Source organism: Geotrypetes seraphini, chromosome 3 (genome assembly GCF_902459505.1).
Source record: "Geotrypetes seraphini chromosome 3, aGeoSer1.1, whole genome shotgun sequence".
Taxonomy (NCBI): domain Eukaryota; kingdom Metazoa; phylum Chordata; class Amphibia; order Gymnophiona; family Dermophiidae; genus Geotrypetes; species Geotrypetes seraphini.
The window spans coordinates 413,035,775-413,050,157 of NC_047086.1; the positions used below are offsets into that span (position 1 = coordinate 413,035,775).

The 14,383-nt window shown below is 40.6% G+C and overlaps 1 protein-coding gene across 2 annotated transcripts in view; it reads left to right on the top strand.

Annotated features, from left to right (window-relative positions):
• PEX6 (peroxisomal biogenesis factor 6) overlaps positions 1-14,383 on the top strand; it is a 369,373-nt gene that overhangs the window by 218,219 nt on the left and 136,771 nt on the right. For both annotated transcript variants that reach the window (XR_004538689.1, XM_033936158.1), the window contains exon 10: positions 3,479-3,611. Coding sequence is in view for 1 of the 2 variants with exons in the window: in XM_033936158.1 (XP_033792049.1) it covers positions 3,479-3,611 (133 nt within the window). In the remaining variant the exon portion in view is untranslated. The remainder of the gene's footprint in view (positions 1-3,478; positions 3,612-14,383) is intronic.

Sequence of the window (14,383 nt, forward strand, 5' to 3'; positions counted from 1 at the left end):
CTGGTTACCAATGGTATTTAGGACCAAATTTAAGATTCTGATGTTAGCACTTAGAGCATTGTTTGAGTTACAACCGTTGGTGTTATTCTATGCGTCTAGGCATTTATTAAGATCTTTGCTGCGGCATATGCTTGGAACAAGCTGCTCGAATCCCTAAGCGGATTCCATCTCTGGCAGTGCTCAAGGCCCAGTTAAAAGCCCACCTTTTTGAGAGTGCTTTTAACTCTTAACTCTTTTCACCTTGGGTTCTGTATCCTCAACCCTTTATGTCATGTCTGTCTGTCCAAGTTAGATTGTAAGCTCTTCCGAGCAGGGACTGTCTATAAATGTCAAAATGTACAGCGCTGCATATGCCTTTCAACGCTGTATGGGTGATAAGTAGCAGTAGCAGCAGTAGTAGTAGTAGTACTGTGAATATCTTGCAATTTACTATGAGTTTCCTTTTGTAACCCATTCTGAGCTCCCGGGAGAACAGGATAGAAATCAAAGTAACGAAATAATTATATACTTGTTCTATAAATATACTAGCATAACTGGGTATGTTTGCCTGTATGGCTAGACACAAGTACTTACACCAGCCATAGAGCTTTAAATTAACTGATTCTGAAGATATGCCCATAACTTGTAGTTGTCTGTGTTATATGCATGCGAGTCATGCCATGCCCAGACTCTGCCTGTGTGTATACCTAACTGTGAAATATGTACTGTATAAGATATACCCCAAATGTGTGTGTTATTGACAAAATAATGCTTAGGTGGATTATTGGCATTTACGTGTATTTGTGCTGGTATTTCCACATGCTGTTGTCGTATAAATGTATAAATTATAATTCTGTAACTGGGTGCCTCCAGATTGGAGAAACTGAGTCTCTTTTCTCTGGAGAAGAGGAGACTTAGAGGGAATATGATAGAGACTTACAAGATCATGAAGGGCATAGAAAAAATTGTTTGAACACAATAAGAAACAAACAAGGATAATTGTAAAATAAGGAAATACAAAGAAACTTAACTGTCAGGAAGTCTACTATCTAGGGGGAGGCAGAAAATCATTTCAATTATTGTTAAAGGAAAAAAGAAAAGGTTACCTGAAGCAAGCCTGGGTTTTCAATTACGAGCATCATTCTTGTATGTTAATAGGTGTACCAGTCGAAGTCACCTCTGTACCCAAAATGAATCTAGACAGCTGTGAAGATTCAAAGAAAATATATCTGACTCCTTGAAAGTGAACCAAACATTTACAGGGAAATCTAAGGATTATGGACCCAGTTTTAAGACTTTAGGTCATAGTAGTAGGAATTGCTTCCTCTTTTTCTGTATAATTCTGGATACATCTGGTTACATTCTAATTTTATGACTCATAAACGATATAACCATTCTGTATCTGAGTCTAATGCTAATTGAACAAACAAGCTAGCAGTTAGTAGTGGTTCTATATATGATCTTTCTAATATATTCGTTAAATCTAAAGCATCTACTACTAGATCTTGTTGATTTTCTATTGGTAAATCTTTGAGGTAAGAGGATAAGATGTTTCTGGAACTTTCAGTATCTCAGAAAGATATCTCTTAAACAGACCAAGAGCTGACACAGTAGATAATTTAGGAAAGTTAATTAGTCTGAGATTGTTTCCTTGTTACATTTTCCAGTAATTCCAATTTATAGTTAATATTTCCGTTATCTTTTATTAGGAGCTGATTTTGTTCTCCTAGAACTTCTAATTTGTTTTCTTGCTCCAGAACTTTAGTTTCCAATATTCCCACTCTTTGTTGTAATATTGAAGTCTCCGATAGTAGATCAGAACAATGAAGAGTTAAATTTTAAATTTGTATTCCAAGGGAAGCTTGTAATGTGGAACTAGCTTCCCATATCGAATTCAAGACTGGGTATTGAGGTATTGAAAAAGTCGTTTAAAAATCTTTAGTTTTCACAGTACCTGAAGGCAAATTAGCCAGAGATGAGTCCTGCAAGTCACCAGTCGACACCAAGACGTCACTCAACGGCAAGTTCAATGCTGAGGCAGTGGAAATCCTCTGTGCTATGAAGTCTTCTCTTTCCTTGCAGCTTTCAGACATTGCTTCATCACTCCCCTCAGTGACAGTTTCAAACGATGCTGATCGGGGGGGAGGGGAGGGGTGGCTGTTCAGTGATCTACGTTCCTCCGGAGAGAGGTTGATAGCCTCGAGGGAAGACAGAGTTCCCCGTTCCACTCTCTTCCAGCCAAGGACTTCTCATCCGGTTTAATTCCAGGACCACGTTCAACAAAAGAATCCATTGGACCAGGCAATTGTGTCAGCGACCCGGGTTCAAAGAGAAAAACCCAGGTCTTAGATTTCCTTTTGACCATCTGAATAAAGCAAAAAGGTATGGTGGCGTTCTGCCAAACTCCTTCAGGACGTCATCATAGTAAAGCTCCTCCCTCCTCCCCCCAACATACATATTTAAAATCCATTTAAGGTCATAGATTTTGCCAGTACTAAAAACTATCACCTATCTCAATTCTAGACAAAAAACAAAAACCACACAAATAGTATGCCTTAAATTTTTTTCCTAATGACCAAGTAGCTGGACTTCAACTGAATTTCCCTGTGGCAAAACAGCTAAATGTTCACTGTGGTTTTGCATGAGTAATTGCAAGAGCTGCCAGTAAGACATCTGTTTGCCGTTCGATGTTCTCCATGCATTTAAGGGTAAACTAGATGCACATCTCCTTAAGAGTGGCATACAGTGATATGGGGACTAAAACTATGACAGGGTACACCTGGCGGGGTCTCCACGTGTGCGGATCACCGGACTTGATGGACCCAGGGTCTGATCCGGAGATGGCAGTTCTATGTTTGTCATGCACGCTTGCCTTACCACTTTGCCAAGTCATGTCATACTATATCAACCATGCTTTGTAAAACTGTTTGCCAAACCGTACTCATGTTTTACCATGCTGTTAGCTAAGTTTTGCCATCTTATCTAAGTTGACTTCACTATATGTTACCATACTGTGTCTGAGGATGCAGCACCATGGTTGGAGCACCCTGAGGTGGTGTGTGCAAATCCTGCTCCTTGTGAGCCTGGGTGGGTCACTTGTTCCCCCATTGCCCCAGGTACATTGGATAGACTGTGAGCCCACCAGGACAGTCAGGCAATTATGCTTGAGTACCTGGATAAATTCATAGAAACTGTTCGGAGCTCCTCCCTCATGTTTCTTTATCTTCAAAAATTGTAATGTTCTCTCCTCTCCTCCTGTTTTCTATCCAACCTATGTGTGTGTGTTTGATCCTTGTTAGATCTTGTCTGTCTTTTGATGCTCCCCCTTCAATTTTAAGTATTATTTTAATGTACAACGGTTTGAATCTTATGTTTAGCGTTTAATCAAATTTTTAATAAACTATGAACTATGAAAATTGAATAAATGAATAAGATACGTACGAGAAGTGTGTATGCTATGTTTTGTGATTTTATGCCTTTCTACTTTATTTCTGGACAGTGTGGCAACTGGAATGAGTGATGAGTGTGAAGGAGGCTTGCTGGCTGCTGGATACCCTATGCTTTCTGAAGATTTTGAACTTGCTCTGAATCAGCTGCATGAAGTACATTCGCAAGCAGTAGGAGCACCCAAGGTATGAATCTACAGATGACATGATGGGGACATTTTGCACAATGCTCTCGTGACTTCACATGTATTTCAGAGTGAAAATACAAACATACATTTTCTTTGCCTAGGGAAAAAGTATCTACATACAAGTTGCACCTGCTTTTTCCTAATAAGATAACTTCTGTTTCTTTAAGATACTGAAGTGTGCACTTAGTTGCGTTCTCTGCCCAAATTCCACACAACAAAATATGGATGAAAGCATGCAGGCATTATTACATTACATTACATTAGTGATTTCTATTCCGCTTGTGCCTTGCGGTTCTAAGCGGATTACAAATTAGAAGATATCTGGACATTACCGAGAGAATTATATAACAGTGGTTCTTGTACATTACATGATATAGTTGAGAAATTACATATAAAGATTCAAGTACTTACAGGATACAGTGGAGAAAAACAATATGTTCGGGTAATAGAAGAAGATTACCTAATATTGAAGGAAAAAGTTTGTTGGATACTTGTGGTAGATGCTTTTTAAGGAATCTGAATGGTTTTTTTTTTGGTAGGTGTGGTTCAAGGGAATGACTGATGTGCTATTCGCGGGGGAGAAAGCATGTACGAGTGGGAGGAGATTAGTGAGTGAGGATGTGTTTTTTGAATAGAACTGTTTTGATTTCTTTTCGAAACACTTTGATGTCTGTTGTTTTGATCATCAGTTTGGTGATGGTGGGGTCAATTTTCGCTGCCTGTGTCGCAGGCAGCGACACAGGCAGCGAAATGTGGGTGAAGTCATCCTTGGAATTTGGTATGAACAATATACCAAGTGCACTGCCACTGAAAAAAATGTTAAGGAAATGCCTGTGCCTTTCCGCCTGACATCGGCTCATGGGTCCAACAGTTCTTAGTTTTCTGCAGAGCTGAGCATCTGTGTCTTCAGTTTTCTCTTCAGCCCATCAAACGTTTGGCATTTTTGTACCTTCCTGTCCTTATTTTTCACAATTTTTGTCATAATTCTTTTTTAAGCATGTTCCCTTATTTCTCCCGACTTTTGGTTCTTTTTTTTCCCAACTGTTTAGCTTTTGGGCTACCTCAAGCCTTTTTCCCTGCTCAGGGGTATTGTTTTGGGGTTTACCTTCACTTTACTGCCCGGGATTTTGAGCCGTTTAATTTTTCCACTCCATGTCAAAGGCTGTTTCGAGCAGCTTTAAAAAAATGCTCATGATAGTAGATCAAATAACCCCTCAGAACATATAGTCCCATCTTGGAGTCACCCTATGATAAACTGCACTGACCATATGCAATGGGTAATCCCAATGCTGGTTGGATTCCCCAGACACTGAAATCCACGCCACAATCATCACTAACCAAACCTGGAAAACCTAATTAGAATCCCAACCATTTACACTAATGAAATTATACTCACCTCAATCTCATGTGGATATGCAAAATCAGTGGTCAACAAGGATGTTTTTGATCTGTTGAATTTTGTGTCAATACTATCCTCTTTCTGTTTAGGTTATCTCATGCAGTTTTTAACTGCATCACTGTTTTTGCCTTCACCATTCCACAGGGAAGGGTATTCCAGGCATCCACCACCCTCTCTGTGAAGAAGTATTTTCTGACATTACTCCTAAGTCTACCACCCCACAACCTCGTATTATGTCCTCTAGTTTTACTGCTTCTCCATCTCTGGAAAAGATTTGTTTGTAGATCAACATCCTTCAAGTATTTAAATATCTGTATCATATCTCCTCTATCCCTTCTTTCCTTCAGTATATACATATTCAGGTGTTCAGGCTGATTCTCATACATCTTGGTGCAATCCCCGGTATCATTTTCATTGTCTTACATCCTTAGCAAGGTATGGTCTCCAGACCTGAACACAATATTCGAAGTAGGGCCTCACCAATGACTTGTACAGGGGTATCAACATTTTTTTGCTGCAATTCCTCTCTCTCTGCAGCCCAGCATCCTTCTGGCTATGGCCACCATTTTTCACAGCCTTGAGATCCTCGGACTATCACGCCAAGCTCCCTCTCCCTGTCCATACATATCAGCTCCTTTGGATTTTTAATCCCCAAGTGCATCACTCTGCACTTCATCGTATTAAATTTTAGCTGCCAGACATTAGACCATTCTTCCAATATTCACAGATCTCTTTTCATGTTTTCTATTCTGTTGCAAAACTTCATGTCATCTGCAAAAACACACACTTTTCCTTCAGAATTATCCCTCACATATATATTGAACAGAGCTGAGCCCCAAAACCGATCCCTGAGGCACTCCACTACTCACTTTTTTTTCCTCTGAGCAAATTTCATTCACTATCATCCTCTCTGTTGTCTGTCTGTCAACAGGATGAATCTCATCAGGTTCCATGGCTTGATCTGCTTTTAGTTTTCCCAGTTGTTCATATCTTCTCCATTCCCTTCTTCAGACTTTTCTTCCGTGAACACATAACAGAAATATTTTTTGAGCACATTTGCTTTTTCCTCATCACTTTCCACATAATTCTCGGCATGTTTTAGTCTCCTCCTCTCTAGCCATTTTTCCTTCCACCTACGCTTTTGACAATTGTATTTCTCTCTCTCTCTCTCTTTTTTTTAATAACTTATAGCTTTTATTTGTTGCCAGGCACATTATACAGAACAACGCATCCATAAGATCAATAAACAAAAGAACCATAGAACTGAAAAGCCTCATACACAAGATGTCCATGATGGTACAGAAAGCAACCAGCAACATTAACTCCCCTCCCCCCCCAAAAAAAACCAAACAAACCAAAACAAACCCAGATCCCACATACAACATGTATCGCTCTCATGGTACATTGTTCCTCCACTTTTCATAGCATTGCTATTTCCTAATGAAGCTCCACGTCCTATGGTGCTTACTCCATCTACCTATACAGAGAGTATATTAGACTCTGTCAGCTTTTACAGAGAGTACTAATCGTCCAGTTTAGCCAGCAGTAATTGCATGTCCGGAGCAGCAGACTGTTTCCAACTGGCTGCCAGCACCAGTCAAGTCGCCATCAGTGAATTTTCCCCTCCTCTCAGACATTATCATAATGATGCAGAAAGACTAATCCAATGGAGGGCTCAAGATCCTGATGCAGAATAGATGACAGGGCTGAGAACATTGAGCTCCAGTAAACCCGAGCCAAATGCAAACCCCTTCTCCAGAGAGTTTTGCTAAGAGAATAGGGGTGTCATACCAGCGCAGCAGTGCTTTGTACCCATTTTCCAGCATGGCAGTATGTTCCAGGTCATGTTCCACTCCTCTGGGGTTATATTCCTATCCAAATCTGCTTCCTATACTAATATGTATTTCAGGGGGACACTGGATCTGCAATTGAGGCAGGCATATATAGTAGAAATCATGCCCTTTTTTTACCTCTGGGCCCAACAGTTGTTCAAATTCAGTCCCCCCATCACCAAGGAGCTCACCCAGAATCCCAACATGCTGAATATAGTCTTCGTTTGGAGATATTACATTACATTACATTAGTGGTTTCTATTCCGCCATTACCTTGCGGTTCAAGGCGGATTATATATGAATTTGTCAGGACATTTAGAAGTACATTTAAAAGTACATAAGCAGTAGTCTGAACACTTTCTGAGTTGCTAAGGATTGGAGAGTCTTGCAGGTGATGTTTGAGATAGATCTAGTTGTGTTAGTTTGGTTTTATGTATTTTTTGAATAGTAGAGTTTTTGTTTCTTTTTTAAAGGTTTTGTAGTCTGTAGTCGAGATCAGTAAATTGGAGAGTTGGTGGTCTAGTTTTACTGCTCGAGTGGCTAGGAGGTTGTTTTTTTCATTTGATGTTTTTGGTTGGAGGGTGCGTGAATGGTGTGTGGGTTCTCCTGTGTCTGGTTGAGGTAGATTGGATTAGTCGGTTGTTCCAGTAGGCTGGGCTGTCTCCGTTTATGGCTTTAAATAGTAGGCAGTAGAATTTGAAGAGTACTCTCACTTGTATTGGGAGCCAGTGTGAGTCGTGGTATGCCTTTGTGATGTGGTTGTATTTCTTCAGCGAGTAGATAAGTCTTAGGGCTGTGTTTTGTACTGTTTGTAGTTGTTTTATCATGGTTGCTGGGCAAGGGATATATAATATGCTGCAGTAGTCTATTAGACCTAGGACTAGGGATTGTACCACGAGTTGGAACTGTTTTCTGTTGAAGAATTTTCAAACTTGTCTTAGGTTTCTCATGATTGCGAATTATTTTATTTATTTATTTTTTTTATTGTTTTGTTGATTTGTGGCTGCATGGTACATCTCTGTCTATCAGCACTCCCAGGAATTTTAAAGTGGGTTAAATGGGGTAGGAGATTGAGTTTATTACTAGGTTTGTTATGGTTGGGGGTTTTCTATTTTCGAGGAGGATGAAGTTTGTTTTGTCAGGATTTAGTTTTAGTTTGTGTTCAAGTTTCAAGTTTATTTGTTCTTAATGAATCGCCTATTTAAATTGCTAAGCGATGTACAACATAATAAAATATACAAATAAAATATTGGTGTTAACAAACAAAATAACTTTTGTTATGGGTTAAAACTTAACATACAAAATACATACATACAAAATAACTTTTGTTATGGGTTAAAACTTACAAGAATTGTGTGGGTAAGTGGGGAGAAAGTTGCAATGTTTAGATAGGAGAGAAAGAAAAACATAAAAGGAAAGAACAAAAAAGAGGGGGGTAATTTTAGCTGCTTAAGTAAAAATCGATAATTAGTATGCTAGGAGTCGTAAGCATCTTTAAAGAGAAATGTTTTTAAGGTTTTTTTAAATAGTTAAATCTTTTAATTCTCTAATATATTGGGGTAAAAGATTCCACGATTGGGGGGCCATAACTGAAAACATGTCTTGCCGTCTAATTCCTATAACTTTCATTGAGGGAACAGAAAGAAGATTGTGAGAAGTCGAGCGGAGAGATCGTGTCGTGCTGTAAGGGATTAACCACCTGTTGCTACTGTTTCAAGTGTTTTGTGTATTGTGTCTGCCATGGAGGGCGCTGGTTGGTCGAAAGGAAGGAGAATGGTGATGTCGTCTGCATAGCTGTATGAGGTTAGGCCTAGTTTATGTAGGCAGAAGCTGAGGGAAGCAACGTATAGGTTGAAGAGTCTGGGAGATAGTGGTGATCCTTGGGTACGCCGCAGGGATTGGACCATGGTTCTGATTTTTCTTTGTTTGTTTTAACTCTAAACTAAACTAAGCCTTAGGTTTATATACCGCATCTTCTCCACTGAAGTGGAGCTCGACACGGTTTACAGAGTTTAAAAAATATGGGAAGAGAGAAGAGAAAGAGTTTACAAAGCATAAAAAGAGGGGATGTAATCAGGAGAAGAGATTATTATATGCTAGAGAAAAGCCAGGTTTTCAATTGTTTTCGGAATAGTTGGAGGGAGTCCAGGTTCCGCAGCGGGACAGTGAGGTCGTTCCAGAGGCCAGTGATTTTGGAGAGGAGGGATCTACCCAGTTTACCTGCGTGGAGGATGCCGTGTAGAGAGGGGAAGGATAGTTTAAGTCTGTGGGCAGATCTGGTGGTAGTTGGTGTTGGGGCGAGGAAGGATAGAGGGATTAGGGGCGGAAGGATGCCGTGAATGATCTTGAAAGCCAGGCAGGAGCATTTGAAATGAATTCTGGAAAGTACTGGGAGCCAGTGAAGATTGGTAAGTAGAGGGGAGACGTGGTCATATTTGCGTTTAGCAAAAATCAGCTTAGCCGCAGTGTTCTGGATAAGCTGGAGTCTGCGAAGACTTTTTTTCGTTAGGCCTAAGTAGATGGCGTTACAATAATCGAGTTTGGATAGGATGATGGATTGTACAAGGACGGTGAAATGTTTTTGGTGAAAATAGGATCTAACTTTCCTCAGCATGTGGAGGCTGAAAAAACAAGATTTTGCCAGGGAATTCAGGTGATCATTGAGGGAAAGGGAGGAGTCGATAGTGATGCCAAGGACCTTGCTTGAGAACTCAAGGTGTAGAGCAGGGCCTGTGGGTAGGGTAAAGAGGGTGGGCAGGTGAGCTAATTTTGGGCCGAGCCAGAGTAATTTTGTTTTTGATTCATTTAATTTCATCTGTACTGAGAGGGACCAGGCGTGAAGTCTCATTATGCATGATGTGATGTTCTCTTGGAGGTTTGTAAGGTTTGGATCTGTTTCGAGGAGGAGGAGGATATCGTCTGCATATGTGTAAATTGTTTCAAGGGGGAATAGTTTAAGGAGCTTCAGGGAGGTCATATATATGTTGAAGAGAATAGGGGATAGGGGAGAGCCCTGTGGAACACCACAGGATGGTGTCCATGAAGCGGATTTGGAGCCGTTTGTGTTGACAATGTAGGAACGATCGCGAAGGAAGTTTGAGAACCACTTTAGGACAGAAGAGTCTATCCCAATTTCGGAAAGTTGGTAGATTAGTATGTCGTGATGCATGACGTCGAAAGCCGCGGAGAGATCAAACTGTAGGAGAACAGCAAATTTGTTTCGGGAGTGTAGTTGTTGCACCTTTGAGATTAGGGAAACTAGGAGGGACTCGGTGCTGAAATTGGGCCTAAATCCGTATTGGTAGTGTTGGAGAATGGAGAATCTCTCTAGGTAAGAGGAGAGCTGAGTGGCGACTATGGTCTCTAGAAGTTTTGTTAAAAGAGGGATGTTTGCTATGGGGCGATAGTTCGATGGTATGTTCTGTATGTTCTGGATTGTAGGAATCATTTAAACCATGATAATACCTTGCCAGTGATTCCTATTGAGTCTAGTATTTGTAGAAGGATGTTATGGCCTACCGGGTCAAAAGCTGCGGAGATATCTAGTTGAATAATCAATATTTTTTTGCCTGTGCTGAGGTGTTGTCTAGCAGTGTTCATGAGTGATCCTAGTAGGGTCTCAGTGCTGTAGTTGGTTCTGAAGCCAGATTGTGTAGGGTGAAGTAAGTTGTGGTTTTCTATAGCTATGAGGCTTTCCATTAGCTATGAGGCCTTCCATTAGCTTGACATAAAGTGGTATTAAGGCTATGGGTCTGTAGTTGGAGGGTTGATCTGTTGGTCGTTTGGGGTCATTTAGGATTGGAGTAATGACGATTTCGCTGAGGTCTTGTGGGAAAAGGCCGTCTGTGAGTAGAGTTTGTATCCATTTCAGAAGGAGAGTGCGAAATAGTGTACTGGTGGTTTTCAGTAGATATGGGGGGCAGAGATTGAGGTCACAGGCTGCGTGGCTGTATTTATTATAGAGTTTGTTTAGGTCCGACCATTGTCTAGGTGAGAAGTAGAATCAGGTTCTGTCTGCTGCAACGGATTCTTTCTCTGTGGGGAGTGTTGTGATCTCTTCCTGGTGCATAGGTGCTCCATTGAAGGTGGACTTGATAGTTGCGAACAGATCTCTAGGTTCCAAACCATACCTCTCCTGGAGTTCTCCAAAGGGTCGTACCATCCACTTCTCTATGTCTATAAATTGGCCCATCAATATGATAATAAAATCAGGGTATAGTATTCAAAAATGTAGGGAAGACAATTGCATAAATGTTCAGTTTGTATTCTCTCCTATATTACGTCAATAAATTAATTATTTAATTTTTAGAATATATAATAAATTCATAATCTTCACATATGCTCAGAACTCAAAAGGTCCTAAAGGAGACAAACTCCCTTTTTCAGGCACTTGTATTCAATCATGGCATATGACTGTATTTATTTTTTATGTATTTTAGTTTTAATGAATATAAATACAGTGGTACCTTGGATTACGAGCATAATCCGTTCCAGGAACATGCTCGTAATCCAAAATGCTCGTTTATCAAAGCGAGTTTTCCCATAGGAAATAATGGAAACTCGCTTTGATAGGTTCCCCCGCGCCCCCAGAGGCCAGCAGCGCTGCTCCCCCCCCATGAGAACCGGCATTGCTCCCCCCGAAGGCCCCCCCCCGCGAACTGGCACCCTCCCCCCGCGATCCGCACCCCCCCCCCCGCCGCCATCGGGCACCCCCCTGCCACTACCTGAGGGCCCCCCAACCCACCCGAACCCTCTTCTTACTTTGCTGTAGCCTCTGCACCGGCACCAGCACCAGCATGTCCTGTGCGTGGTGCCGGTGCCTGAAGATCTGCTTCTGTGCTGGGCCTTGAGAGTTTCAAGTTTATTTAGCATTTGATGAATCGCTTATATAAGATTTCTAAGCGATGTACAGTTTAAAAGCCACCAGGTGGTGGTCTCACATACAATTTAAACGAATTAATCGTAAGACAAACAATTTACATCAATTGGCATTATAACAGTTGAATTAAGGACAAACATGAGTGAGTAGGAAAGGAGGGGAAAGTTACAATATCATTATCTGTTGAAGTTTACATAAATGGGAAAACACAATAAGGAGTAAAGGGGATTAGTGGAGTTTAATAGTCACAACAGAATGTAAAAAATTAAGGTGTGCCATATTACATATCAAACGCGTCTTTAAATAGAAAGGTTTTTAAAATTTTCTTAAAGGATAAAAGATCTTTTTCAATTCTAATATAGTTTGGAAGGGAATTCCATAATGTAGGGGCCATAACGGAAAATATATCATTTCTTCTTGTGCCAATAATTTTCAAGGAGAGAATTGATAATAGGTTTGAGGAGGATGATCGTAACGAGCGTGAGGCATTGTATGGGATAATCATTTTTGACATAAATTGTGGTTCATTGAAAATTAGTGTGTTATATACCAAAAATATAATTTTAAAGGTAATTCGGTGGGAAATGGGAAGCCAATGTGATTTAATCATTAATGGTGTGACATGATCATATTTTTTCGCTTTATGGATTAATTTTATTGCAGTATTTTGAATTAACTGAAGTCGTCTTTTTTCTTTCTGAGTTATATTGATTAAGAGAGAATTACAATAATCAATTTTGGATATGATCAAAGAGTGGACCAGAATATTGATCGATTTAGAGTCTAGGAAAGTAGAAATTGATCGGATAAGACGTAGTCTATGAAAGCATGATTTAACTATTTCACTGATATGACTGTGAAATGATAAGTCTACGTCAACTATAACTCCAAGGATTTTCAGTTTAGGTACAGATTCCAGAGGGGTGTTGTCTAGAATAAATGGTGAGATTGGTATTAAGTTTCTTTTCCAGGTGAAAAACATGGTTTTAGATTTTTGAATATTCAGTGCCAGCTTGTTACAACTTAGCCAGTTTTTTATTGATTCTAGTTTTTCATTAATGGCTTTTATTTCTTCATCTTTTTCTGGGTTGAAGGGATGTAAGAGTTGAATATCGTCTGCGTAGGAAAAAGATGTAAAGCCTAGTGATTGTGAGATGGTAAGAAGAGGTGATAGAAAAATGTTAAATAAAAGAGGTGACAGTATTGATCCTTGCGGCACTCCATAGGTTGAGGTGTAATTTGAAGAATAGACGTCATTGAATTTGACTCGGGAGGAACGGTCTGATAGGAAGGAAGTTAACCACTTTAGAACTTGACCACCTATGCCTAATGATTTCATCCGATTTAATAAGAGTTCGTGGTCAATTGTATCGAATGCGGCAGATAAATCTAATGAGAAAAGGGCTACAGATTTGTGGTGGTCAAGAAAGTAATGGATATTTGTTACAAGACCGATCATCGAGTATTCTGTACTGTGATGTTTTCGAAAACCTGTTTGGTTAGGGTGAAGGGCGTTCGAAGATTCAATAAAATCTGAGAGTTGTTCGAAGACTAATTTTTCGGTTAGTTTCATTAGAAAAGGTAAGTTGGAAATAGGGCGGTAATTAGAGGTATCGTCTTGACTAATTTTGAAGTTTTTTATTATTGGTGTGACAATTGAAGTTTTCCAAGAGATAGGAACAGTTGCAGAGAGAAAACTGTTTTGGATAAGAGAGAGAATAAAAGGGCCGAGATAGTCAAAAAATTTCTTTAGATAAAATGGGGGGATAATTTCTAGTGGAGAACCTTTTAAATTAATTGATTTGAGGTGTCCTTCTGTTTCTCCTAAGGATGGTGTTTTGAAGTTAATGCATTTGGCTGTTGGTATACTGTTATTTGTGTCCTCAGATGCAGGTATGATTGTTGTGAGAGTTCACGTTCGACGTGAACTCTCAGGCCTTAAGCATGTGCACATGCTCAAGGCCCAACACAGGAAGCAGATCTTCAGGCACCGGCACCACGCACAGGACATGCTGATGCTGGTGTCGCTGCGGAGGCTACAGCAAAGTAAGAAGAGGGTTCGAGTAGGTTGGGGGGACCTCAGGTCGCGGCGGGGGGGTGCCCGATGGCGGCGGGAGGGGTACCCAATGGCGGCGGGGGGGGGCCTGATGGCGGCGGGGGGGAGGGTGCCGGTTCGCAGGGGGGGGGCGCTCGCAAATCGAAGTGCGCTCGGTTTCCGAGGCACCGATTTTGTGAATGTTTTGCTCGTCTTGCAAAACACTCGCAAACCGGTGCACTCGTAAACCGAGGTACCACTGTACTTATTTGTGCTTAATATTAAATGGAATCAAACTTATCTCAACTGATGGATTCAAGGGGTCCCAATGTGGCCCCATTTCGATAACTTCCTCAGGGAACCTGAGGGTAGCAACTTCAAAACATTGAGAAAGGTGATAGAATGCCAGAAAACTAGCTTGTCTCTGTTTCTGGTAGGCTGTATTCTATCATATTGTAGTTTCAAAAGTTTAAGTGAATCACAAAGATCTGTGCTAACTGTTAGCGGCAGGACACGCTGAAGTACGGATCTTTGTGGTAGATGGAGTTAGGGAATCAAATCATCTCCACCCTGTTCTATATCCACTCAGGGTTTGCAAGTTTGAACCTGCCATTCCAGAAGTGCC